We start from the raw sequence: 27,988 nt of genomic DNA on the forward strand, positions 1-27,988 counted from the left end.
TATGGTGGGGTCCTGTCTGTCCTCCATGCTCTGGGCTCTATGATGAGGAAGTGATTGCAGTGTCAGTGGTGGAGGAGGTGAGGCTCCATACATTGTATCCTCATTATTGTTACATTGTATCTGTATTATGTCTGTGATTCCCTTTATATAATGACTGCTCTGTATATTATATCCGAGTCATAGTTCCTTTTCTATAGTGACTGTGTATTATAACCCCGGCCTGTCTCCTCTGTATAACATCCTCTCTGTATTATAACCCCGGCCTGTCTCTGTATAACATCCTCTCTGTGTATTATAACCCCGGCCTGTCTCCTCTGTATGACATCCTCTCTGTGTAATACAGCGGTGGATATTATTACAGACCGGGTATATCGGCTCTGGGCGTGTATCCACCAATCAGAAGTCTTTATTCCGGTATAATATCGATCCCGACCCTGAGTGTATTATCATCCCCTGTCTGTGTATAACACCGGCACTGCGTAGTATCACACTGTCCCCGCTATCATGGTTGTAGTATACAGATCAGTCATTATATACAGTGAAGGAAATGTGTATTTGCTCCCCGGCTGATGCTGAATGTTCGCCCCTCACACAGAAATGATCGGTCTAACAATGGAATGTTCGCCCCTCACACAGAAATGATCGGTCTAACAATGGAATGTTCGCCCCTCACACAGAAATGATCGGTCTAACAATGGAATGTTCGCCCCTCACACAGAAATGATCGGTCTAACAATGGAATGTTCGCCCCTCACACAGAAATGATCGGTCTAACAATGGAATGTCGCCCCTCACACAGAAATGATCGGTCTAACAATGGAATGTTCGGTGTAACACTGAGAGACAGAATACAACAACAAATTCAGCAGAAATGCGTCTAACAAATGATGACTGATCTGCATGTTCATGAGGGAAAGAAGGATTTGATCCCCTATCATTCAGCAGGATTTCTGGCTCCCAGGTGTCTCTCATACAGGTAACAAGCTGAGATTAGAAGCAGTCTCTTAAAGGGAGTGCTGCTAATCTCATTGTGTTACCTGTATAAAAGACACCTGTCCACAGGAGCAATCAAACCATCAGATTCCAAACTCTCCACCATGGCAAAGACCAAAGAGCTGTCCAAGGATGTCAGGGACAAGATGGTAGACCTACACAAGGCTGGACTGGGCTACCAAACTATGGCCAAGCAGCTTGGTGAGAAGGTGACAACAGTTGGTGCAATCATTCACAAATGGAAGAAACACAAAACAAGTGTCAGTCTCCCTAGGTCTGGTGCACCATGCAAGATCTCACCTCGTGGAGTGTCAATGATCATGAGAACAGTGAGGAATCATCCCAGAACTACACGTGAGGATCTTGTCAATGATCTCCAGGCAGCTGGGACCACAGTCACCAAGAAAACAATTGGTAACACACTACGCCGACAAGGACTGAAATCCTGCAGTGCCCGCAAGGTCCCTCTGCTCAAGAAAGCACATGTCCAGGCCGGTCTGAAGTCTGCCACTGAACATCTGAATGATGCAGAGGAGGACTGGTGGGAAGTGTTGTGGTCAGAGGAGACCAAAATCCAGCTCTTTGGCATCAACTCAACTCGTCGTGTTTGGAGGAGGAATGCTGCCTATGACCCCAAGAACACCATCCCAACTGTGAAACATGGTGGTGGAAACATTTTGCTTTGGGGGTGTTTTCCTGCTAAGGGGACAGGACAACTGCACCGCATCAAAGGGACGATGGACGGGGCAATGTACCATCAAATCTTGGGTGAGAACCTTCTTCCCTCAGCCAGGGCATTGACAATGGGTGGTGGATGGGTGTTCCAGCATGACAATGACCCAAAACACACGGCCAAGGCAACAAAGGAGCGGCTCAAGAAGAAGCACATTAAGGTCCTGGAGTGGCCTAGCCAGTCTCCAGACCTTCATCCGATTGAAAATCTGTGGAGGGAGCTGAAAGTTTGAGTTGCCAAACGTCAGCCACCAAACCTTAATGACTTGGAGAGGATCTGCCAAGAGGAGTGGGCCAAAATCCCTCCTGAGATGTGTGCGAACCTGGGGGCCAACTCCAGGAAACGTCTGACCTCTGTGATGGCCAACAAAGGATTGGTCACCAAGTACTAAGTCATGTTTTGTGAAGGGGATCAAATCCTTCTTTCCCTCATGAACATGCAGATCGGTCATCATTTGTTAGACGCATTTCTGCTGAATTTGTTGTTGTATTCTGTCTCTCAGTGTTACACCGAACATTCCATTGTTAGACCGATCATTTCTGTGTGAGGGGCGAACATTCCATTGTTAGACTGATCATTTCTGTGTGAGGGGCGAACATTCCATTGTTAGACCGATCATTTCTGTGTGAGGGGCGAACATTCCATTGTTAGACCGATCATTTCTGTGTGAGGGGCGAACATTCCATTGTTAGACTGATCATTTCTGTGTGAGGGGCGAACATTCCATTGTTAGACCGATCATTTCTGTGTGAGGGGCGAACATTCCATTGTTAGACTGATCATTTCTGTGTGAGGGGCGAACATTCCATTGTTAGACCGATCATTTCTGTGTGAGGGGCGAACATTCCATTGTTAGACCGATCATTTCTGTGTGAGGGGCGAACATTCACCATCAGCCGGGGAACAAATACACATTTCCTTCACTGTGCATATATATATAATTTTATTTTTTCTTAATCAAATACCACCAAAAGAAAACTTTTTATTTGTGTGAAAAAATTATATCAATGTAATTTGGGTACAGTGTTGCATGACCACACAATTACGCAGTGCTAAATAGTAAAAAAAGTCCTGGTTATGAGGGGGGGGGGATATAGGTGGATATAAGAATAGCAGTGTGTATTCCCACTTTGCGGTCTGTACATTATATGATGGTATAGCGCCCCCTATAGCCCCATCTGGGGATCTGTGAAGGGGCTTATCAACCATGAGGCAAACAAGGCATTTGCCTAGGTCAGTGATGGCGAACCTTTGTGATCCCGAGTGCCCAAACTGCAACCCAAAACCAACTTATTTCTTTCAAAGTGCCAACACTGCAATGAAACCTGAATATCGAGCTTTTGGTTTAGAAAAAACAACTCGTACAGTAGTGCAAACTAATTAACAGTACAGGGATGACCAGAGACTGCGGACACAGTACAGGAGATGACCAGAGACTGCGGACATAGTACAGGAGATGACCAGAGACTGCGGACACAGTACAGGAGATGACCAGAGACTGCGGACAGCACAGGGATGACCAGAGACTGCGGACACAGTACAGGAGATGACCAGAGACTGCGGACACAGTACAGGAGATGACCAGAGACTGCGGACACAGTACAGGGATGACCAGAGACTGCGGACACAGTACAGGAGATGACCAGAGACTGCGGACAGCACAGGGATGACCAGAGACTGCGGACACAGTACAGGGGATGACCAGAGACTGCGGACATAGTACAGGAGATGATCAGAGACTGCGGACAGTACAGGAGATGACCAGAGACTGCGGACACAGTACAGGGATGACCAGAGACTGCGGACACAGTACAGGAGATGACCAGAGACTGCGGACAGTACAGGAGATGACCAGAGACTGCAGACACAGTACAGGAGATGACCAGAGACTGCGGACACAGTACAGGGGATGACCAGAGACTGCGGACACAGTACAGGAGATGACCAGAGACTGCGGACACAGTACAGGGGATGACCAGAGACTGCGGACATAGTACAGGGGATGACCAGAGACTGCGGACATAGTACAGGGGATGACCAGAGACTGCAGACACAGTACAGGAGATGACCAGAGACTGCAGACACAGTACAGGAGATGACCAGAGACTGCAGACACAGTACAGGAGATGACCAGAGACTGCGGACACAGTACAGGGGATGACCAGAGACTGCGGACACAGTACAGGGGATGACCAGAGACTGCGGACAGCACAGGGATGACCAGAGACTGCGGACAGTACAGGAGATGACCAGAGACTGCAGACATAGTACAGGAGATGACCAGAGACTGCGGACAGTACAGGAGATGACCAGAGACTGCGGACACAGTACAGGAGATGACCAGAGACTGCGGACAGTACAGGAGATGACCAGAGACTGCGGACAGTACAGGAGATGACCAGAGACTGCAGACACAGTACAGGAGATGACCAGAGACTGCGGACATAGTACAGGAGATGACCAGAGACTGCGGACACAGTACAGGGGATGACCAGAGACTGCGGACACAGTACAGGGATGACCAGAGACTGCAGACACAGTACAGGAGATGACCAGAGACTGCGGACACAGTACAGGAGATGACCAGAGACTGCGGACACAGTACAGGAGATGACCAGAGACTGCAAACATAGTACAGGAGATGACCAGAGACTGCAAACATAGTACAGGAGATGACCAGAGACTGCAAACATAGTACAGGAGATGACCAGAGACTGCAAACATAGTACAGGAGATGACCAGAGACTGCAAACATAGTACAGGAGATGACCAGAGACTGCAGACATAGTACAGGAGATGACCAGAGACTGCAAACATAGTACAGGAGATGACCAGAGACTGCAGACACAGTACAGGAGATGACCAGAGACTGCAGACATAGTACAGGAGATGACCAGAGACTGCAGACACAGTACAGGAGATGACCAGAGACTGCGGACATAGTACAGGAGATGACCAGAGACTGCAGACACAGTACAGGAGATGACCAGAGACTGCAGACACAGTACAGGAGATGACTAGAGACTGCAGACACAGTACAGGAGATGACCAGAGACTGCGGACACAGTACAGGAAATGACCAGAGACTGCGGACATAGTACAGGAGATGACCAGAGACTGCAGACACAGTACAGGAGATGACCAGAGACTGCAGACACAGTACAGGAGATGACCAGAGACTGCGGACATAGTACAGGAAATGACCGGAGACTGCGGACACAATACAGGAGATGACCAGAGACTGCGGACAGTACAGGAGATGACCAGAGACTGCGGACACGGTACAGGAGATGACCAGAGACTGCGGACACAGTACAGGAGATGACCAGAGACTGCGGACACAGTACAGGAGATGACCAGAGACTGCGGACACAGTACAGGAGATGACCAGAGACTGCGGACACAGTACAGGAGATGACCAGAGACTGCGGACAGTACAGGGATGACCAGAGACTGCGGACACAGTACAGGAGATGACCAGAGACTGCGGACAGTACAGGGATGACCAGAGACTGCGGACATAGTACAGGAGATGACCGGAGACTGCAGACATAGTACAGGAGATGACCAGAGACTGCGGACACAGTACAGGAGATGACCAGAGACTGCGGACATAGTACAGGAGATGACCAGAGACTGCAGACATAGTACAGGAGATGACCAGAGACTGCAGACATAGTACAGGAGATGACCAGAGACTGCAGACACAGTACAGGAGATGACCAGAGACTGCGGACAGCACAGGGATGACCAGAGACTGCGGACACAGTACAGGAGATGACCAGAGACTGCGGACAGCACAGGGATGACCAGAGACTGCGGACACAGTACAGGAGATGACCAGAGACTGCGGACAGTACAGGGGATGACCAGAGACTGCAGACACAGTACAGGAGATGACCAGAGACTACGGACATAGTACAGGAGATGACCAGAGACTGCAGACACAGTACAGGAGATGACCAGAGACTGCGGACAGCACAGGGATGACCAGAGACTGCGGACACAGTACAGGAGATGACCAGAGACTGCGGACAGTACAGGGGATGACCAGAGACTGCAGACACAATACAGGAGATGACCAGAGACTGCGGACAGTACAGGGGATGACCAGAGACTGCGGACAGCACAGGGATGACCAGAGACTGCGGACATAGTACAGGAGATGACCAGAGACTGCAGACACAGTACAGGAGATGACCAGAGACTGCGGACAGCACAGGGATGACCAGAGACTGCGGACAGTACAGAGATGACCAGAGACTGCGGACAGTACAGATGACTGCTGACCTTTGGGGAGGGAGGGGGAGCGGGTACCTGAATTTGACAGGTACCCGCTCTTACTTCCGCAGAGTTTTTTTTTTATCTTACCTGTTCCTCTATCCAGCGGCGCGCTGTCTTCCCGGCTTCTGTAGTGTGGGCGCTCGTCGGACAGCCGGATGCCCAGTGCGCATGCGCGAGAAGCGCTGCGCTTTGTGATTGGTCAGGTGCCTTCTGGGATCTGTCATGTGTCCCAGGTACCGCCTTACCATTCACAAAGAGCACTGCTTCTTGTGCATGCGCACTTGGGACCCGGCTGTCACGCACACTACAGCCGGGAAGACAGCGCGCCGCTGGATTCTCCTGGTGTGCCCACAGATAAGGCTCGGCGTGCCGGCTGTGGCACGCGTGCCACGGGTTTGCCATCACTGGCCTAGGGGGACAATCTGTAGGGGGGTAGCACCGCCCCGCAGAAGAAGGGACCTTTTGAGAATCGGTGGACAGCAGGAAGATCGATGTGGTGGGGCATGGGGGAGGGCAGTTACAGAGTGACGGTTGTGTACCTCTCCCTCCAGCAGCTGACGAGCCGGGACCAGGGGACAGCCTGGAGCAGGGAGGGGAGAAGTGTCGGAGAGGAAAGAGCCCGGAGGAGGTGAGCTGTGTTGTCTTCTGTGGGCTCTCCTGTCATCCACTCAGTACATTACACACTGACAGATCGTATGGGACTGCGCACACCTCCCCCCTCCCTTCCTGCTGCCCGGAGATCAGCAGCCCTTGGAAGGGGGGGGTCCCATACGATCTGAGGAAGGGGGGGGGGGTGGTCCCATACGATCTGAGGAAGAGGAGGGAAGAGAAAGAGAGAGGAGGGAGAGGGAAGAGAGGGGGGGGGGAGAGATGGAGAGGGAAGGGGGGAGAGTTGGAAGAGGGGGGGGGGGGTTGGAAGAGAGGGGGGGGGAGAGATGGAGAGGGAAGGGGGGGGGGGGAGTTGGAAGAGGGGGGGGGGGTTGGAAGAGAGGGGGGAGAGGGAAGAGAGGGAGAATCATACATACACACCTATTGAACTCTCTCGCTCTCTCCTTGCAGGGATGACAGCATGGGCTAGATGGCATCTGATTGGTCAGCACTGCCCATGTGATGGTGCTGACCAATCAAAAGCCCTCTAGCCCATGCAGTGCACTGATGGGGGGGGGGATCTGATCATCATGACATCATCATTGCTGCATTTACTGCGTTTTTATTGGTAAATCATGGACTGCGCCTTTAAATATTCTGTCTGACTTTTACCATCTTCAGTGTTCACTGGTTGGCTGTAGAAGGTCTCTGATTGGTTCTCCTCCTGGTCCGGAGGGGCTCATGAATTATTAATGTGTGGATGTGATTGCCGGGCGTCCTCGGAGGGGGGAGGGGCTGTCTTCCGCTTTATACCCAATTTTTTGAGAATGTGTCTTCATCCAGTAATGACCAATGAGTGTACAGCTACTGCACAATGATGATGAACCCCCCCCCCCACCCCCATTCCACCCACATGATGTCATCACTGGGTCTTTGTGGTTTTATATGAAATGCTGGCAGATCATGGCTGGTGGGAGGGGCCAATCCAATTATTTTGGATGGACAGGCAGCACAGAAAACTATACCCAACCCCCAATTTCTATCTGAAACAGTTGGATGCTCTGAATGTTTGGAATCGCCATCGCACACAATGCAATTATCAGAGAGAATATAAAAGATTGTTTTCTGGGTCTCTGTAATGATTTGTAATTTTTATAATCTATTATTTCTGTGTTTTCCTTTCAGTGTTGCTGTCAGTGTCGGGGTGAGGATCGGGGAGCGGACTCATCATGGGGCTTCTATCCGACCAAAACCGCAGGCAGGCGCTCTCCCGCATCATCACCAGGCTCAACGCCCCCCTCTGGTGAGTAGTGGTAATGTATGTGCTTTGTGTGCTGGGCCTCCACCCACTCTAGGATCATTGGAAGCAGTGCTGAGTCTAGGCCCGCCCACTTTAGAATCCTTTGATGGAGTGCTGAGTCTAGGCCCGCCCACTTTAGAATCATTGGAAGGTGCGCTGAGTCTAGGCCCGCCCACTTTAGGATCATTGGCAGGAGTGCTGAGTCTAGGCCCGCCCACTTTAGAATCATTTGATGGAGTGCTGAGTCTAGGCCCACCCACTTTAGAATCATTGGAAGGTGCGCTGAGTCTAGGCCCGCCCATTTTATGGTCATTGGAAGGTGCGCTGAGTCTAGGCCCGCCCATTTTATGGTCATTGGAAGGTGCGCTGAGTCTAGGCCCGCCCATTTTATGGTCATTGGAAGGTGCGCTGAGTCTAGGCCCGCCCATTTTATGGTCATTGGAAGATGCGCTGAGTCTAGGCCCGCCCATTTTATGGTCATTGGAAGGTGCGCTGAGTCTAGGCCCGCCCATTTTCTGGTCATTGGAAGGTGTGCTGAGTCTAGCCCTGCCCACTCTATGGTCATTGGAAGATGCGCTGAGTCTAGGCCCGCCCATTTTATGGTCATTGGAAGGTGCGCTGAGTCTAGGCCCGCCCATTTTATGGTCATTGAAAAGTGCGCTGAGTCTAGGCCCGCCCATTTTATGGTCATTGAAAGGTGCGCTGAGTCTAGGCCCGCCCACTCTATGGTCATTGGAAGGTGTGCTGAGTCTAGGCCCGCCCACTTTATGGTCATTGGAAGGTGTGCTGAGTCTAGGCCCGCCCACTCTATGGTCATTGGAAGGTGTGCTGAGTCTAGGCCCGCCCACTTTATGGTCATTGGAAGGTGTGCTGAGTCTAGGCCCGCCCACTCTATGGTCATTGGAAGGTGTGCTGAGTTTAGGCCCGCCCCAGCATCATCATGCCTGACTCTTCTATTGGTTCCAGGGGATAATTGTTCTGACTGACTCGTATCTGTCATGCTGGGGGGGAGGGGCCATATACAGCTCCCGTATTATAAATCTTTCCACATGTATCGTGTCTGAATGCTCCGCCTTCTCCCCGCCTCTCCGCAGTGTCATCAGCTATCTGATTGGTGTGGGCTGGTTCCTGGGACTGGCCTTCCAGCCGTTCACTCTGCGCACCTACATATCCGAGAACTCCATGGGCTCCACCATGGTGGATGAGAAGTTCATCTACGGGGACCGAGCGCTCTCCTACGCCCGAGAGTTCGCTGCACACAAGAAGTCTGCCGGGTGAGTGATGAGGAGGAGGGGGCATTTCCTCAGTCTCCTCCCCCAGAGATCACACTGTACATTGTAACTTTGTAGAAGGAGGAGGAGGCATTTCCTCAGTCTCCTCCCCTAGAGATCACACTGTACATTGTAATGTGTAGAAGGAGGAGGAGGCATTTCCCCAGTCTCCTCCCAACAGTGATCAGACTGTACATTGTAACTTTGTAGAAGGAGGAGGAGTCATTTCCTCAGTCTCCTCCCCCAGTGATCAGACTGTACATTGTAACTTTGTAGAAGGAGGAGGAGGCATTTCCTCAGTCTCCTCCCCCAGTGATCAGACTGTACATTGTGACTTTGTAGAAGGAGGAGGAGGCATTTCCTCAGTCCCCTCCCCCAGTGATCAGGGGCTGATCTGTGTCAGACATTTGTGAACACGGCCAGGAACGGCACAGACAGCGGACATGACTGCGACAATCCCAAGTATCTCAGCCCAGGAAGTAGATGGAGACCCTGGATGATGTCTGAATAAAGATGGTGCCGTCCTCCTATGAAGACATTGGGGGGAGTCCTGTGATCTCTGTGAGAAGTCATAGATACCTGGCAGGGTGACACAGGACTGACCATGCTGTGCTTACCATGAGAAGAGCTGGCGTTACCTATAATGCTACCACCTCCCCCTCACTCCCCCTCTCTGTTGGGGTCCCTCAAGGCTCTGTCCTCGGGCCCCTTCTCTTCTCCATCTACACCTCCTCCCTTGGCCAACTCATACACTCTCATGGCTTCAACTACCACCTCTATGCCGACGACACACAAATCTATCTCTCAACCCCCCACCTCACCCCCTCGGTCTCCGCCCCCCACCTCACCCCCTCGGTCTCCGCCCGAATCACACACCTACTGAGCGACATATCAGACTGGATGTCGCTCCACTTCCTTAAATTGAACCTCTCCAAAACCGAGTTTCTTGTCTTCCCCCCAGCCTGGACCCCCCCCCATTGATTTCTCCATCACATCCAACAACGCCACCATCAAACCCGCCCCGCAGGCCAGAGTACTTGGTGTCATTCTGGACTCCAACCTATCCTTCCAGCCCCAAGTCCAATCTTTAACAAACTCGTGCCGCCTCCACCTCCGCAACATGCAGACTCCACCTCCGCAACATGCAGACTCCACCTCCGCAACATGCAGACTCCACCTCCGCAACATGCAGACTCCACCTCCGCAACATCGCCAAAATCCGCACGTTCCTAACCCCAGACACCACTAAACAGCTCATCCACTCCCTCATCATATCACGACTCGACTACTACAACTCCCTCCTCACTGGCCTGCCTCACCGCTGGCTATCCCCGCTTCAGTCCATCCTGAATACGGCTGCCAGACTCATTCACCTTTCCAACCGCTCCGTCTCCGCCACCCTCCTCTGCCAATCCCTCCACTGGCCTCCACTCAGTGTCCTCCAGCCCCCTCTGCCAATCCCTCCACTGGCCTCCACTCAGTGTCCTCCAGCCCCCTCTGCCAATCCCTCCACTGGCCTCCACTCAGTGTCCTCCACCCTCCTCTGCCAATCCCTCCACTGGCCTCCACTCAGTGTCCTCCACCCCCCTCTGCCAATCCCTCCACTGGCCTCCACTCAGTGTCCTCCAGCCCCCTCTGCCAATCCCTCCACTGGCCTCCACTCAGTGTCCTCCACCGCTCTCTGCCAATCCCTCCACTGGCCTCCATTCAGTGTCCTCCACCCCCCTCTGCCAATCCCTCCACTGGCCCCCACTCAGTGTCCTCCACCCCCCTCTGTCAATCCCTCCACTGGCCTCCGATTGCCCAACAGATCAAATTCAAACTACTAACACTGACGTACAAAGCCGTCCACCATACTGTCCCGAACTACATCACCGACCTAATATCCAAGTACCGCCCAACACACACACTCCGCTCCTCACAAGACCTCCTTCTCTCTAGTTCCCTGGTCTCCTCCTCCCATGCCCGCCTCCAGGACTTCTCCAGGGTGTCACCCATCCTCTGGAACTCCCTGCCCCAACCCATCAGATTATCACCTACTCTCCTCTCCTTTAGGCGCACCCTGAAAACCCATCTCTTCAGGGAAGCCTACCCCACCCCCTGCTAACCTGCCGACCTCCTCCACTCTTCCTACCACTCCATCCCCCACAGCTATCTCCTCCTGTACCACCATCCCCTCCCTCCTAGATTGTAAGCTCCAAGGAGCAGGGCCCTCGATCCCCTCATGTACTGTATTGTATTGGTATTGTTCTGTCACATGTTCTGTCCCCCACTATAATGTACAGCGCTGAGCCAACTATTGGTGCTTTATAAATACTGTATAATAATAATAATAATGACAGATCCCCTTTAGAAGGTCTTTAATGTAGCGCAGCATTTCCTTGTTACATTGTTGGGGGTCCTGACAGCCATTGTCTGCTTTCTGTATCTCAGGGGGTCTCCTGTGGCCTGGCTGGAGAGGACGATGCGGGGGATGGGCCTGGAGGTGTACACACAGAGCTTCGTCCGGAATCTGCCCTTCCCTGATGAGGCCACTGAGAGATTCGTATGTATGGCCGATGCGGTGCTCCCACATGGGGGACAATGACTTTCCTCGCATTGGAATGATTCTATTATTAGAGCCAAACTTTTCCATCCACATTTCATATCTTATGTTAGACCGTGTGATGTCATCACTGGGTCTCTGTGCTTCTCTATGCAGTGCAGGCAGATCATGGCTGGTGGGAGGAGCCAGCAGGATGCTATACATAGCTTCCTGAAAAGATCATAGCACCCTGCCTCTGCCAGTCAGAGACATTTCTGCACCTTGTACCAATGATGATGTGTGATGTACTTTGCAGGATTTCCAGTCATAGGAGATCAGATCACATATTAGTTTGTCTCTTACAGATGGTGAAGGGAACCAATGTGTACGGCATCCTGCGGGCCCCTCGTTCTGCCAGCACAGAGTCCCTGGTGCTCAGCGTACCCTGCAGTGAGGGGCAGAATAACAACCAGGCTGTGGGGCTCCTCCTATCTCTGGCATCCTACTTCAGAGGTAAACCTGGATTCTGCCTCATCTGACCAGCAGAGGGCGCTCTTCTCCCCGACTGACCAGCAGAGGGCGCTCTTCTCCCCGACTGACCAGCAGAGTGCGCTCTTCTCCCCGACTATGTGACCAGCAGAGGGCGCTCTTCCCCCTGACTGTGTGACCAGCAGAGGGCGCTCTTCCCCCTGACTGTGTGACCAGCAGAGGGCGCTCTTCTCCCTGACTGACCAGCAGAGGGCGCTCTTCTCCCTGACTGACCAGCAGAGGGCGCTCTTCTCCCTGACTGACCAGCAGAGGGCACTCTTCTCCCTGACTGACCAGCAGAGGGCGCTCTTCTCCCCGACTGACCAGCAGAGGGCGCTCTTCTCCCTGAATGTGTGACCAGCAGAGGGCGCTCTTCTCCCCGACTGTGTGACCAGCAGAGGGCGCTCTTCCCCCCGACTGTGTGACCAGCAGAGGGCGCTCTTCTCCCCGACTGTGTGACCAGCAGAGGGCGCTCTTCTCCCCGACTGTGTGACCAGCAGAGGGCGCTCTTCTCCCTGAATGTGTGACCAGCAGAGGGCGCTCTTCTCCCCGACTGTGTGACCAGCAGAGGGCGCTCTTCTCCTTGACTGTGCGACCAGCAGAGGGCGCTCTTCTCCCCGACTGTGGGACCAGCAGAGGGCGCTCTTCTCCCCGACTGTGTGACCAGCAAAGGGCGCTCTTCTCCCCGACTGTGTGACCAGCAGAGGGCGCTCTTCTCCTTGACTGTGCAACCAGCAGAGGGCGCTCTTCTCCCTGACTGTGCGACCAGCAGAGGGCGCTCTTCTCCCCGACTGTGCGACCAGCAGAGGGCGCTCTTCTCCCCGACTGTGCGACCAGCAGAGGGCGCTCTTCTCCCCGACTGTGTGACCAGCAGAGGGCGCTCTTCTCCCCGACTATGTGACCAGCAGAGGGCGCTCTTCTCCTTGACTGTGCGACCAGCAGAGGGCGCTCTTCTCCCCGACTGTGTGACCAGCAAAGGGCGCTCTTCTCCCCGACTGTGTGACCAGCAGAGGGCGCTCTTCTCCTTGACTGTGCGACCAGCAGAGGGCGCTCTTCTCCCTGACTGTGCGACCAGCAGAGGGCGCTCTTCTCCCCGACTGTGTGACCAGCAGAGGGCGCTCTTCTCCCCGACTGTGCGACCAGCAGAGGGCGCTCTTCTCCCCGACTGTGTGACCAGCAGAGGGCGCTCTTCTCCCCGACTATGTGACCAGCAGAGGGCGCTCTTCCCCCTGACTGTGTGACCAGCAGAGGGCGCTCTTCCCCCTGAATGTGTGACCAGCAGAGGGCGCTCTTCCCCCCGACTGTGTGACCAGCAGAGAGCGCTCTTCCCCCCGACTGTGTGACCAGCAGAGGGCGCTCTTCTCCCCGACTGTGTGACCAGCAGAGGGCGCTCTTCTCCCTGAATGTGCGACCAGCAGAGGGCGCTCTTCTCCCCGACTGTGTGACCAGCAAAGGGCGCTCTTCTCCCCGACTGTGTGACCAGCAGAGGGCGCTCTTCTCCTTGACTGTGTGACCAGCAGAGGGCGCTCTTCTCCCCGACTGTGGGACCAGCAGAGGGCGCTCTTCTCCCCGACTGTGCGACCAGCAGAGGGCGCTCTTCTCCCCGACTGTGGGACCAGCAGAGGGCGCTCTTCTCCCCGACTGTGCGACCAGCAGAGGGCGCTCTTCTCCCCGACTGTGGGACCAGCAGAGGGCGCTCTTCTCCCCGACTGTCGGACCAGCAGAGGGCGCTCTTCTCCCCGACTGTGGGACCAGCAGAGGGCGCTCTTCTCCCCGACTGTGGGACCAGCAGAGGGCGCTCTTCTCCCCGACTGTCGGACCAGCAGAGGGCGCTCTTCTCCCCGACTCTTTGACCAGCAGAGGGCGCTCTTCTCCCCGACTGTGTGACCAGCAGAGGGCGCTCTTCTCCCCGACTGTGTGACCAGCAGAGGGGGCTCTTCTCCCTGAATGTGCGACCAGCAGAGGGCGCTCTTCTCCCCGACTGTGTGACCAGCAAAGGGCGCTCTTCTCCCCGACTGTGTGACCAGCAAAGGGCGCTCTTCTCCTCGACTGTGTGACCAGCAGAGGGCGCTCTTCTCCTCGACTGTGTGACCAGCGGAGGGCGCTCTTCTCCCTGACTGTGCGACCAGCAGAGGGCGCTCTTCTCCCCGACTGTGGGACCAGCAGAAGGGCGCTCTTCTCCCCGACTGTGCGACCAGCAGAGGGCGCTCTTCTCCCCGACTGTGGGACCAGCAGAGGGCGCTCTTCTCCCCGACTGTGGGACCAGCAGAGGGCGCTCTTCTCCCCGACTGTGGGACCAGCAGAGGGCGCTCTTCTCCCCGACTGTGGGACCAGCAGAGGGGCGCTCTTCTCCCCGACTGTGGGACCAGCAGAGGGCGCTCTTCTCCCCGACTGTGGGACCAGCAGAGGGGCGCTCTTCTCCCCGACTGTGGGACCAGCAGAGGGCGCTCTTCTCCCCGACTGTGGGACCAGCAGAGGGCGCTCTTCTCCCGACTGTGGGACCAGCAGAGGGCGCTCTTCTCCCCGACTGTGGGACAAGCAGAGGGCGCTCTTCTCCCCGACTGTGGGACCAGCAGAGGGCGCTCTTCTCCCCGACTGTGGGACCAGCAGAGGGCGCTCTTCTCCCCGACTGTGGGACCAGCAGAGGGCGCTCTTCTCCCCGACTGTCGGACCAGCAGAGGGCGCTCTTCTCCCCGACTGTGGGACCAGCAGAGGGCGCTCTTCTCCCCGACTGTGTGACCAGCAGAGGGCGCTCTTCTCCCCGACTGTGTGACCAGCAGATGGCGCTCTTCTCCCCGACTGTGTGACCAGCAGAGGGCGCTCTTCTCCCCGACTGTGTGACCAGCAGAGGGCGCTCTTCTCCCTCACTGACCAGCAGAGGGCGCTCTTCTACTTGTTAGGATTATAGGGAGGGTTGGTGTCAGTGTTAGGAGGACGTTACCATTTGGAATTACTCTTCTGCACCAAAGGTTTCAGCTCTATGGCTTCATCAGAGCTGGGGGTTACTACTAACTGGGGGATCATCAGAGCTGGGGGTTACTACTGATGGGGGATCATCAGAGCTGGGGGTTACTACTAACTGGGGGATCATCAGAGCTGGGGGTTACTACTGATGGGGGATCATCAGAGCTGGGGGTTACTACTGATGGGGGATCAGCAGAGCTGGGGGTTACTACTGAGCGGGGGATCAGCGGAGCTGGGGGTTGCTACTAAGCAGGGGATCAGCAGAGCTGGGGGTTGCTACTAAGCGGGGGATCAGCAGAGCTGGGGGTTGCTACTAAGCGGGGGATCAGCAAAGAGAGCTGGGTGTTGCTACCGAGCGGGGGATCAGCAGAGCTGGGGGTTGCTACTAAGCGGGGGATCAGCAGAGCTGGGGGTTATTACTGAGCAAGGGATCAGCAGAGCTGGGGGTTACTACTAAGCGGGGGATAAGCAGAGCTGGGGGCTACTACTATCTGGGGGATCAGCAGAGCTGGGGGCTACTACTATCTGGGGGATCAGCAGAGCTGGGGGTTACTACTGAACAGGGGATCTGCTGAGCCCCATTAAAACAAATAGAAAATCAAGACACACACAGGCCAAACTTAATTATAGCTTCAGAAAATCATCGACAACACGTGAGCAGATCATGGTGGGGGGTTCCGTGTGTACAGAGTACAATCCGATCTGCTTTAGTACCGATCTCCCATTATGACTTTGCGCTTCTCTTGTGAACAATTTCCGGAAGTCGAATATCTTCCCGTCCCGTCACTTGCGGGTGACCGATCAGTATATAGGGCAGGTCACACATATGTCTCCTGTGTATGGAGTTGCTTGGTCTTCTCATGTGGAATTTATCTCCCGGTGTGTGTACAGGGCAAATCTACTGGGCCAAGGACATCATCTTCCTGGTGAATGAACATGACCTGATCGGGATGGAGGCGTGGCTGGAGGGCTACCATGATGTCAATGTCACAGGTAGGGGGCGGGGTCTGCAATCCGATACATTGATTACTTGTTACATTGTAATTGTAGTCAAGATGAATCCCACAGATTGATGGAATCCGGGACTGACGTTGTCCCATACTTCCCTGCTGTGGTGTATACGGGCCGGTGAGCCGCTCCCCAGCAGTGATGGGTGATGTAGATGGGACTTCATTGTATGTTGGTGATGGGGGGTGTAACCGACCCGGAGTCCACGTCTGGATCCAGTAAACCCGACCATGGAACCTTCAACACCGTAATGCTCAAAACACTTCCTGGTGATCCCCACCGTTGTCTCCTCTCCCTCCAGAGATAAAGTCGTCGGTGATGATGGGACGGGCGGGCGCCATTCAGGCAGCCATATCCCTGGAGATGAGCAGTGATGTCATCACCAGCTTTGATGTCGTGGTTGAGGGACTCAATGGACAGTTGCCCAACCTGGACATGGTGAACCTGTTCCTCGCCTTCTGCCAGAAGAACCAGCTGCTGTGTACCATCCAAGGCAAAGTGGGTGACCTCTGACCTTCTGCATCATCACTGACTCCTCCAATCCCTTCTCTTATCCCGCTTCATGACCTCTGACCTTCTACACCACTACTGACTCCTTTAATACTTCCCTTCACTTATCCCATTTCATGACCCCTGACCTCATCACTGCTTCCTCCTATCCTCTCTTGTTATCCACCACCTTGACCTCTGACCTCATCACTGCTTCCTCCAATCCTCTCTGTTATCCACCACCTTGACCTGTGACCTCATCACTGCTTCCTCCAATCCTCTCTGTTATCCACCACCTTGACCTCTGACCTCATCACTGCTTAATCCAATCCTCTCTGTTATCCACCACCTTGACCTCTGACCTCATCACTGCTTAATCCAATCCTCTCTGTTATCCACCACCTTGACCCCTGACCTCATCATTGCTTCCTCCAATCCTCTCTGTTATCCACCACCTTGACCCCTGACCTCATCATTGCTTCCTCCAATCCTCTCTGTTATCCACCACCTTGACCTCTGACCTCATCACTGCTTAATCCAATCCTCTGTTATCCACCACCTTGACCACTGACCTCATCATTGCTTACTTCAATTCTTTCTTCTCCCCCTTCATGACCTCTGACCTTATTACTGTATCCTCCAGTCCTCTCTCTTTTTCCCGTCCTTGACCTCTTACCTCTCACATTATCACTGCATCCCTTACTGACCTTCTACATCTGACCTCTGACCTTCTACATCACCATTGCCCCCACCCCCCATTCCTGCTTCTCCCATCTCTGTGACCTTTGATGTTCTACTGCCCCCTCCAGTCCCGACTTTTCTTATCTCTCTGTAACCTCAACATCACAGCCTCCTCCAATCATAACTCTCCTATCTGTTTGTGACCTCTGAGCTCTTACATCATCACAGCCTCCTCCAATCATAACTCTCATATCTGTCCATGTGACCTCTGAGCTCTTACATCATTACAGCCTCCTCCAATCATAACTCTCGTATCTGTCCATGTGACCTGTGATCTCTGACATCATCACAGCCTCCTCCAATCATAACTCTCGTATCTGTCCATGTGACCTCTGAGCTCTTACATCATCACAGCCTCCTCCAATCATAACTCTCGTATCTGTCCATGTGACCTCTGAGCTCTTACATCATCACAGCCTCCTCCAATCATAACTCTCGTATCTGTCCATGTGACCTCTGAGCTCTTACATCATCACAGCCTCCTCCAATCATAACTCTCGTATCTGTACATGTGGCCTCTGAGCTCTTACATCATCACAGCCTCCTCCAATCATAACTCTCCTATCTGTCCATGTGACCTCTGACATCACAGCCTCCTCCAATCATAGCTCTTGTATCAGTCCATGTGACCTCTGACATCACAGCCTCCTCCAATCATAGGTCTTGTATCTGTCCAGTATACACAGGAATGTTCTCTATATAACATGCTGCTTTGTGTCTGTGGTGCAGCTGCAGCGGAACGACTTTGACAGTTTGCCCGGCTACATCCACAACCTGCAGACGATGATGCTGATGGTTCTGAAGCAGGGCTCCGGCCGGCCACAAGGGGACCACGGCCTCTTCCTCCGATATCACATCGAAGCCATCACCCTGCGTGGCATCAACAGCTTCCGCCAATACAAATACGACATGGTCACCATTGGACAGTGAGTACCCGTGGCAGCCCACAGTCACAGACGTGGACCTATTTACACTGAACCTACTTTACCTGTTTATGTCCGGGAGCTCGCCTTACATTTCATGTACCTTTCACCTTGAAGTAGAACTTTTAGCAACTTTAAAAAGTGTGTTTGTGGTTCTGCTGAGTGTTGATATACTTGCAGTTCTGCTGAGTGTCCAGGAGGTGGTGCTGTGCTTGCAGTTCTGCTGAATGTCCAGGAGGTGGTGCTGTACTGTCAGTTCAACTGACCATCCAGAATGTGGTACCCTGCTTGTAGTTCTGCTGAGTGTCCAGAAAGTGGTTCTGTACCTGTAGTCCTGCCAGATGTCCAGGTGCTGTACTTGTAGTTCTGCTGAGTGTCCAGGAGGTGGTGCTGTGCTTGCAGTTCTGTGGAGTGTCCAGGAGGTGGTGCTGTGCTTGCAGTTCTGCGGAGTGTCCAGGAGGTGGTGCTGTGCTTGCAGTTCTGCGGAGTGTCCAGGAGGTGGTGCTGTGCTTGCAGTTCTGCGGAGTGTCCAGGAGGTGGTGCTGTGCTTGCAGTTCTGCGGAGTGTCCAGGAGGTGGTGCTGTGCTTGCAGTTCTGCGGAGTGTCCAGGAGGTGGTGCTGTGCTTGCAGTTCTGCCGAGTGTCCAGGAGGTGGTTCTGTGCTTGCAGTTCTGCGGAGTGTCCAGGAGGTGGTGCTGTGCTTGCAGTTCTGCGGAGTGTCCAGGAGGTGGTGCTGTGCTTGCAGTTCTGCCGAGTGTCCAGGAGGTGGTGCTGTAATCTCATGTATGTAGTCATGTGACCCCCCTCCTCTGTACTGCCCCCCACAGGACCATGGAAGGAATGTTCCGCAAACTGAACAATTTATCTGAGCGGCTCCACCAGTCCTACTTCTTCTACCTGCTGCCCTCCCTCTCCCGCTTCGTGTCCATCGGGATCTACATGCCGGCCATCGGCTTCATCATCCTCATCCTGATCCTCCGCGTATCCTTTCTCCTTGTCTGTAAGGCTGACCACACACTCCACAATCTGATTGTACAATCTCCTCCCCAGTGACTGGCTGCAGATGGTATGCAGGTTGGTCGGGCAGATGAGGTAGGTGCTGTTATTACAGGGTAGATTGTACAGGGATTGCCCAATCAGATTGCAGTGTCTATGGTGACCGTGGCTGTATACAATGTAATGTTGAATCCCTATTGTTTCCTGGTGGATTTCAGTGACTTCGCAGGAATTCCCCTCCCCCCGGGTCCCTGTAGGACAATCGATGTTTCCCCCTCCCCCCGGGTCCCTGTAGGATAATCGATGTTTCCCCCTCCCCCCAGGTCCCCGTAGGACGATCAATGTTTCCCCTCCCCCCCCGGGTCCCCGTAGGACGATCAATGTTTCCCCCTCCCCCCGGGTCCCCGTAGGACGATCAATGTTTTCCCCCTTCCCCCCAGGTCCCTGTAGGACGATCGATGTTTCCCCTCCCCCTCGGGTCCCTGTAGGACGATCGATGTCCCCCCCCCCCGGGTCCCTGTAGGACGATCGATGTTTCCCCCTTCCCCCCGGGTCCCTGTAGGATGATCGATGTTTCCCCCCCTGGGTCCCTGTGTAGGACGATCGATGTTTCCCCCTCCCCCCTGGGTCCCTGTGTAGGACGATCGATGTTTCCCCCTCCCCCCTGGGTCCCTGTGTAGGACGATCAATGTTTCTCCCCCCAGGTCCCAGTGTAGGACGATCGATGTTTCCACCCCCCCCCGGGTCCCTGTGTAGGATGATCGATGTTTCCCCCTCCCCCCGGGTCCCTGTAGGACGATCGATGTTTCCCTCCGGGTCCCTGTAGGACGATCGATGTTTCCCTCCGGGTCCCTGTAGGACGATCGATGTTTCCCTCCGGGTCCCTGTAGGACGATCGATGTTTCCCTCCGGGTCCCTGTAGGACGATCGATGTTTCCCTCTCCCCCCGGGTCCCTGTGTAGGACGATCGATGTTTCCCCCTTCCCCCCGGGTCCCTGCAGGACGATCGATGTTTCCCCCTTCCCCCCGGGTCCCTGCAGGACGATCGATGTTTCCCCCTTCCCCCCGGGTCCCTGCAGGACGATCGATGTTTCCCCCTTCCCCCCGGGTCCCTGTAGGACGAACGATTTTTCCCCCTTCCCCCCGGGTCCCTGCAGGACGAACGATGATTCCCCCTCCCCCCGGGTCCCTGCAGGACGATCGATGATTCCCCCTTTCCCCCGGGTCCCTGCAGGACGATCGATGTTTCGACCTCCCCCCGGGTCCCTGCAGGACGATCGATGTTTCCCCCTTTCCCCCCCCCGGGTCCCTGTAGGACGATCAATGTTTCCCCCTCCCCCGGGTCCCTGTAGGACGATCGATGTTTCCCCCCCCCCCCCGAGTCCCTGTAGGACGATCGATGTTTTGTTGTCCTTAGCGGTGTCTCAGGCTCTGGATCTGTGGATTAAGCTGAGTCGATCGGAGGCCGTGGCCGAGGACGGGGACGGGGACATAGAGCAGGTAACGATTGGGGGATGGGAAGGAACGATCGTGGATCCATCGAGTGGTTCTGTTACAATGTAACCAATCAGATCGCAGTCTGGGGATCAGAGGGAGGAGCCGAGAACTGAACCGGCGTGTACAGGAACAGTAATCCCTAGGATCAATAATCGGGGGAGGGGGAGGAGTCCCTGTGGGGGGGAGGAGTCCCCGTGGGGGGGAGGAGACCCCGTGGGAGTCCCCGGCTGATGAGTATCACGTATCTTATGTCTTCCAGGACACCCGGCCCAGCATCCTGTCTCTGGCCACGCCCCTTGTCATCAGCCACGCCACCGGCCTCAGCCTGTACTACATCCCGGTGCTGAGCCAGGAGATGGCCACCGATCACTTCCCGGTATCCGAATCCGAGGCCGTGGTGCTGATCGCCATCGCCATATACGTGGCTGGGCTGGCGCTGCCCCACAACACGCACAGGTATGAAGAATCTGCCGGAACACGCCGGCTCCGTAGCAGCCAGACGTGTGCGGATCGATTCCTCCCGGATCGAACTTCGGACAAAACTCTCGGAGATTCGGATGGATCCCAATCTCCGAATTACAAACGAATCCGAAACATTGGAAGGAAACTTCACCCCACATAACCAATTGTCCGAAGTCGAATTAAATTTGAAACCGATTCAAATTCGAAAATTAAGTTGAATTTGAAATGTAAACATATTCCTGATTTCCTCCAAAGACGGAGGAGGAGATTTACTAAAACTGGGGCACTCAGGATCTGGGGCAGCTGTGCACGGCAGCCAATCAGCTTCCGCTTGTTCCATGAAGGTTTGGCAGTAAAACCTGGAAGCTGATTGGTTTCCACGCAGAGCTGCACCAGATTATACACCCTTTAGGTTTAATAAATAACCCCCAGTGTGTTAATATAGCCGTCTTCCAAAATTTGAATTTCAAAATGAATAGAATGGTACTGAAAATAAAGGAATAGAATAGAAAAAAAAATTGTATAGAAAGAATTTAGCTGTTTTCCAAAATTCCAATTTGGAATAGAATAGAGTAGATAATGAATAGAATAGAAAAAAATAGAATAGAAAGAATATAGCCGAAATTCCAATTTCGAATAGCATAGAGTAGAAAATGAATAGAAAAGAATAGAATAGAAAAAAGAAAAGAATATAGCCGAAATTCAAATTTCGAATAGAAAAGAGTAGAAAATGAATAGAAAAGAATAGAATAGAAAAAAAAAGACTAGAAAGAATATAGTCGAAATTCAAATTTCGACTAGCATAGAGTAGAAAATGAATAGAATAGAAAAGAATAGAAAAAAAAATAGAATATAGCCGAAATTCAAATTTCGAATAGAATAGCGTAGAAAATGAATAGAATAAAAAAAAAAGACTAAAAAGAATATAGTCGAAATTCAAATTTCGAACAGAATAGAGTAGAAAATGAATAGAAAAAAAAAATAGAATAAAAAGAATATTGCCGAAATTCAAATTTCGAACAGAATAGAGTAGAAAATGAATAGAATAGAATAAAAAAAATAGAATAGACAGAATATAGCTGAAATTCCAATTTCGAATTGAATAAAATAGAATAGAAAATGAACAGGATAGAAAATTAAAAAAAATAGAATAGACAATAAAGTAATAGAATAGAAAACAAAATGGAATATAATAGAATATAGCTGTCTTCCCCAAATTTGAATTTCGAAAAGAATGGAATAAAACAGAATAGAGCAGAAAATAAAAGCATAGAGTAGAGAATAATATAGAAAAAACTGAAAAGAACAGAAAATGGTATAATAGAATAGAATGGAAAAAAATAATATAGAATAAACTAGAAATAATATAGTTGTCTTGAAAATCTAAATTAAAAAAAAAAATTGAATAGCATAGAATAGAAATGAAAATAAAGAATCAAATAGGAAAAAAATAGAATATAAATTAAATAATAGAAAATAAAGGAATAAAAAAGAATGAAATAGGAAAAAAAATAATAAAATAGAGCCGTCTTCCCCAAATTCGAATTTCGAAAAGAATATAAAATAAAAGAATAAAATAAATAAATTAGAATAAACTAGAAAGCATATAGCCATCTTCCAGAAGTTGAATTTTGAAAAAATAATAAAAACAGAATAGGGTAGAAAAAAAAGAATAGAATAGAAAGAACATAACAGTCTTCTGAAATACGAATTTTGAAAGGCATATAATAGAATAAAACAGAATAGAATAGAGAAAAAAAATAGACTAGCACAGAATAGAGAGAATATGACCGTCCTCCGAAATTTGAATGTCAAATAGAAAGGAAGCAGCTATTCTTCACAATGAATTCGGATTGTTTTGATGTTTTCTATTCAAATTCTTTGAATCCATTGGAAAACGTTTAATCGATTTTGAAAACGAATGAAGGAAACAAAACTAGCCGCTCCGCACATGCCTAGTAGAAGCTGGAGGGGACGTGTTAAAGGGCCAGTCCACCTCAAAACTCGCAATTCAGTTGTAGATGGTTCTGCTGTATCCCCTACCGGGGCATTGAGGAGATCCTTGCACCCTCCCCCCGCAGATCCCAGCTCTGGCCTGTTGGATTTTTCCATTTAGTTAACATTAATAAGATGCAGCAGCAGGAGTGAGACTGCACAGCAGCACCAGGGGTCAGATTTATTGTTGGTATACGGGAAGGTAAAGGGTGGGGTTCACTCTCTTCTCCCTCCACAGGGTCCTGACTGGCACCGGCTCGGACCAGGGATGGATGACCCTCAAACTCATCTCCCTCTTATATCTGGCTGTCCAGTTGGGATGTATCGCCGTCATCAACTTCTCCCTGGGCTTCATCCTGGCCGTCACTCTTGTACCCGTGGCTGCCGTGGTCCAACCTGTGGGGCCTAGGTAAGTGTCTCCTCCACGATACTTGGATAAGGGATGAGAACTGGTGGCTGAAGATAACAATGGACGATGGTGAGGACTTTCTAGGTCGGTGTAGGATTTAGAACTGTGTCCTGAAGGCAGTGAAGAGTCCATGCAGAGAGGTGGAGTGAAGGTTCCAGATGGGTTCAGATTTAACGGCTAAAGTGGAGATATAAGGAGGTGGAAGACTGATGAGGACTTTATGGGGTAGAGTAGGATTTGGAAATGTGTCCTGAAGGCAATAAGGAGCCCATGGAAGAAGGTGCAGTGAAGGTTCCAGATGGTTTTGTATCTAAGGGCTAAAGTAGAGATATAAGGAGGTGGAAGACTGATGAGGACTTTATGGGGTAGAGTAGGATTTGGAAATGTGTCCTGAAGGCAATAAGGAGCCCATGGAAGAAGGTGCAGTGAAGGTTCCAGATGGTTTTGTATCTAAGGGCTAAAGTAGAGATATAAGGAGGTGGCAGACTGATGGGGACTTTATAGGGTAGAGTAGGATTTGGAAATGTGTCCTGAAGGCAATAAGGAGCCCATGGAAGGAGGTGCAGTGAAGGTTCCAGATAGATGTGTATCTAAGGGTTCGAGTGGAGATGTAAGGAGGTGGCAGACTGAGGAGGACCTTCAAGGTTAAAGATTTGGATCTATGTCCTGAAGGCAATGAGGAGGCCATGGAAGGGGATGCAGTGAAGGTTCCAGATAGATGTGTATCTAAGGGTTAGAGTGGAAATGTGAGGAGGTGGCAGACTGAGGAGGACCTTCAAGGGTAAAGTAAGATTTGGGACTGTGTTCTGTAGGCAATAAGGAGGCCATGGAAGGAGGTGGAGTGAAGGTTCCAGATGGTTTTGTATCTAAGGGCTAAAGTGGAGATATAAGGAGGTGGCAGACTGATGAGGACTTTATAGGTTAGAGTAGGATTTGGAACTGTGTCCTGAAGGCAATAAGGAGGCCATGGAAGAAGGTACAAAGAAAGGTTCCAGATAGATGTGTATCTAAGGATTAGAGTGGAGATGTAAGGAGGTGGCAGACTGTTGGGGACTCGCTAGGTTGGTGTAGGATTTGGATCTGTATCCTGAAGGCAACAAGGAGCTCTTGGAAGGGGGTTGGGTGAAGGTTCCAGATAGGTGTGTATAGGGTTAGAGTGGAGATGTAAGGAGGTGGCAGACTGATGGGGACTCGCTAGGTTGGTGTAGGATTTGGATCTGTATACTGAAGGCAGTAAGGAGCCCATGGAAGGGGGTTGGGTGAAGGTTCTAGATGGGTGTGTATAGGGTTAGAGTGGCGATGGTGTCAGACTGATGAGGACTCTCTAGGTTGGTGTAGGATTTAGATCTGTATCCTGAAGGCAACAAGGAGCTCTTGGAAGAGGGTTGAGTGAAGGTTCTAGATAGGTGTGTAAAGGGTTAGAGTGGAGATGGTGGCAGACTGATGAGGACTCTCTAGGGTAAGAGTAGGATTTGGAACAGGGTCCCGAGAACAATTCTTAGAAATGTAGAAAGGAAGGAGAGCCCAGTGTCCAAAAGAATGCGAATTAGAAGATAAGTTAAAAGGGGGTTTATTGAAAGTAGCGGCAAATACATTGAACCAACGCGTTTCGGGGGAAAGGACTCCCCCCTTCTTCAAGGCTGTTGCTGCATGATATTAAATGGGGAGAAAAGGTCACAAGCCAGATATTTCTATGGGGGGTATCAGAGAATAGACTGATAACGTGACACGTGTTGTTCAAAGTGCAACGGAGCCCACGGAAGGGGTGGAGTGAAGGCTCCAGATGGGTTTGTATCTGATATTTAAAGTGAAAATATGAGAAGATGGCAGAGTGATGAGGACTTTCTAGGGTTAGAGTAGGATTTGGGACTGTGTCTTGCGGGCAGTAAGGAGCCCATGGAAGAGGATGGTTCCAGATGGGTTTGTATTTAAGAGCTAATGTGGAGATACAAGGAGGTGGCAGACTGGTGGAGACTTCCTAGGTTGACATGGAATTTGGAGCTGGGTCCTGAAGGTAATAAGCTGCCCATGCAGAGAGGTAAAGTGAAGGTTCTAGATAGGTGTGTGTGTATAAGGGGTTAAAGCGGAGACATAAGGAGGCATCAGACTGATGAGGACTTTCTAGGTTGAAGTAGGATATGGAGCTGTGTCCTGAGAGCAATAAGGAGTCCATGCAGAGAGGCTTGAATGAAGGTTCCAGACAGGTTAGAGTAGAAATATAAGGAGGTAGTAGGCTAATGATTTTCTAGGGTTAGAGTGGGATTTGGGACTGTTCTGAAGACATTAGGAAGCCCGTAAAGGGGGATGGAGTGAAGGTTCCAGATATTTAAGAAGATGGCAGAGTGATGAGGACTTTCTAGGGTTAAAGTAGGATGCGGGATGGTGTCCTGAAGGTAATAAGGAGTCCATGGAAGGGGGTGCATTGAGGGTTCCAGATGGGTTTGTATCTAAGGGCTAAATTAGAGATATAAGAAGATGGCAGAGAGATGGAGACTTTCTAGGTGGAAGTAGAGTTTGAAACCATGTCCTGAGGGCAATAAGGAGCCCATGGAAGGGGTGGAGTGAAGGCTCCAGATGGGTTTGTATCTGATATTTAAAATGAAAATATAAGAAGATAGCAGATTGATGAGGACTTTCCAAGATTAGAGTGGGATTTGGTACTGTGTCCTGAAGGCATTAAGTAGACCATGGAAGGGGGTGGAGTGAAGGTTCCAGATGGCTTTGTATCTGATAGCTAAAGTGGAGATTTAAGAAGTTGGCAGAATGATGAGGACTTTCCAGGTTAAAGTAAGATTTGAGACTTTGTCCTGAAGGCAATAAGGAGTCCATGCAGAGAGGTGGAGTGAATGTTCCAGATGGGTTCATAGCCGAGGGTTAGAGTGGAGATGTAAAGAGGTGGCAGATGAATGAAGACTTCCTAGGTTGATGCAGTGTTTGGAACCGTGTCCTGAAGGTAATAAGGAACCTATGGAAGGGGGTACAGTGAAGGTTCCAGACTGTGTTGTACCCAAGGTTAGAGGGGAGATATAAGGAGGTGGCACGCGGATCGGGAATTTCTGGGTTGCAGTTGGATTTGGTGCTGTGTCCTGAAGGCAATAAGGAGCCCATGCAGAGAGGTGGAGTGAAGGTTCCAGATGGGTTTGTATCTAAGGGTTAGAGTGGAGATGTAAGATGGTGGAAGAGTGAAGAGGTCTTTCTGAGTTCAGTTAGGTATAGGACTGTGTCCTGAGGGTATCAAGGAGTCCATGGGAGGGGGTGGAGTAAAGGTTCCAAATGGGTTTGTACAGTATCTGATACGAGGATATAAGGTGATAGTGGTGATGAGGACTTTCTAGGGTTAAAGTAGGATTTGTAGCTGCATCCTGAAGGCAGTAAGGAGCCCCCATGCAAGGTGTTGAGTGAAGGTTCTAGGTTTGTGTGTATCTCAGTGCTAAGGAAGCAATTTAAGGACTTTCTAAGTTATAAGAGGAGTCAAGCGGTATCAAGAAATCAATAAGGAGTAATGTAGGGACTGGGAGGGAAGTGGGAAGAGGAGTACACGCTATATATGGAGCTTTCTGTAGAAGACCTGTGCTGTCCTTGTTTTTGATCGCCTGAATTCATGAAATGCCCCGTCTCTCTTTCCAGGTTTTTTTATGCACTTCTTCTAGTCCTGGTGACACCGGCCACCACCCTCCTTGGCAGCATCTTCCTCTACAGGGAACTGATCGAATACCCCGTCAGCTTGTTAGAATGCTGGCAGATCTTCCTGCAGTCCATCGCGGGGGGCATGCTGGACCATTACCTTTACGGATCCTTGCTCTTCCCCTTCATCGCATTCTTCGTGTACCCATGTTGGCTGCAGCTGTGGAACGTGGTGTTCTGGAAGTGAACTCTGGTCCTTCTATTCCCAACACAAAACTTCTTGGCCTGGACCTTCCTTATCTGTCCAGGCGGGATGACGAAGGAATCGCCATCTTGTTCTCGTACCAGGAAGTGGCCAATCTCAGGTGAAGGGTCAGGCTGCAGAAGTCCGGGACGGGTTTGGGAAATATTTATTGAATCGGAAGCTGCAGGAGATAAGGATCCCATGCATGATGTTCATTTAATGACTTTTTATAACGACATCTTTTGCTTTTTTCTTTGGTTTTTGGAGAAGTTCGAGCCATGAGAACACCGGGGATCAGGAGTTAGAATGGAAATGTTCCACAAGAGTGGAGTGGTGTCCTGTCCAGCGTTGGAGATGCCTTCAAACAGGACCTCCATTTTAAACTTCTTTGAAGTAAACATCCTTCACTTAAAAGA

The 27,988-nt window shown here is 51.4% G+C and overlaps 1 protein-coding gene across 2 annotated transcripts; it reads left to right on the plus strand.

Annotated features, from left to right (window-relative positions):
* Positions 1–27,988, plus strand: GPAA1 (glycosylphosphatidylinositol anchor attachment 1). 2 transcript variants are annotated; one of them, XM_089665113.1, is made up of 14 exons: positions 21–77; positions 6,562–6,638; positions 7,784–7,901; positions 8,993–9,172; positions 11,603–11,714; positions 12,059–12,206; positions 16,077–16,178; positions 16,495–16,691; positions 18,153–18,349; positions 19,173–19,326; positions 20,770–20,841; positions 21,098–21,294; positions 23,534–23,704; positions 27,332–27,988. In XM_089665113.1, exons 3-14 carry the CDS (start codon positions 7,828–7,830, stop codon positions 27,573–27,575), a joined length of 1,848 nt encoding a protein of 615 aa, XP_089521239.1. In that variant the 5' UTR covers positions 21–77; positions 6,562–6,638; positions 7,784–7,827; the 3' UTR covers positions 27,576–27,988. The 2 variants fall into 2 exon arrangements, with proteins under 2 accessions (XP_089521240.1, XP_089521239.1); XM_089665114.1 differs by lacking the exon at positions 6,562–6,638 and having other exon boundaries at positions 1–77.

Source organism: Staurois parvus, unplaced genomic scaffold (assembly GCF_062004578.1).
Source record: "Staurois parvus isolate SC_StPar_1 unplaced genomic scaffold, SC_StPar_1.0 ptg002134l, whole genome shotgun sequence".
Taxonomy (NCBI): domain Eukaryota; kingdom Metazoa; phylum Chordata; class Amphibia; order Anura; family Ranidae; genus Staurois; species Staurois parvus.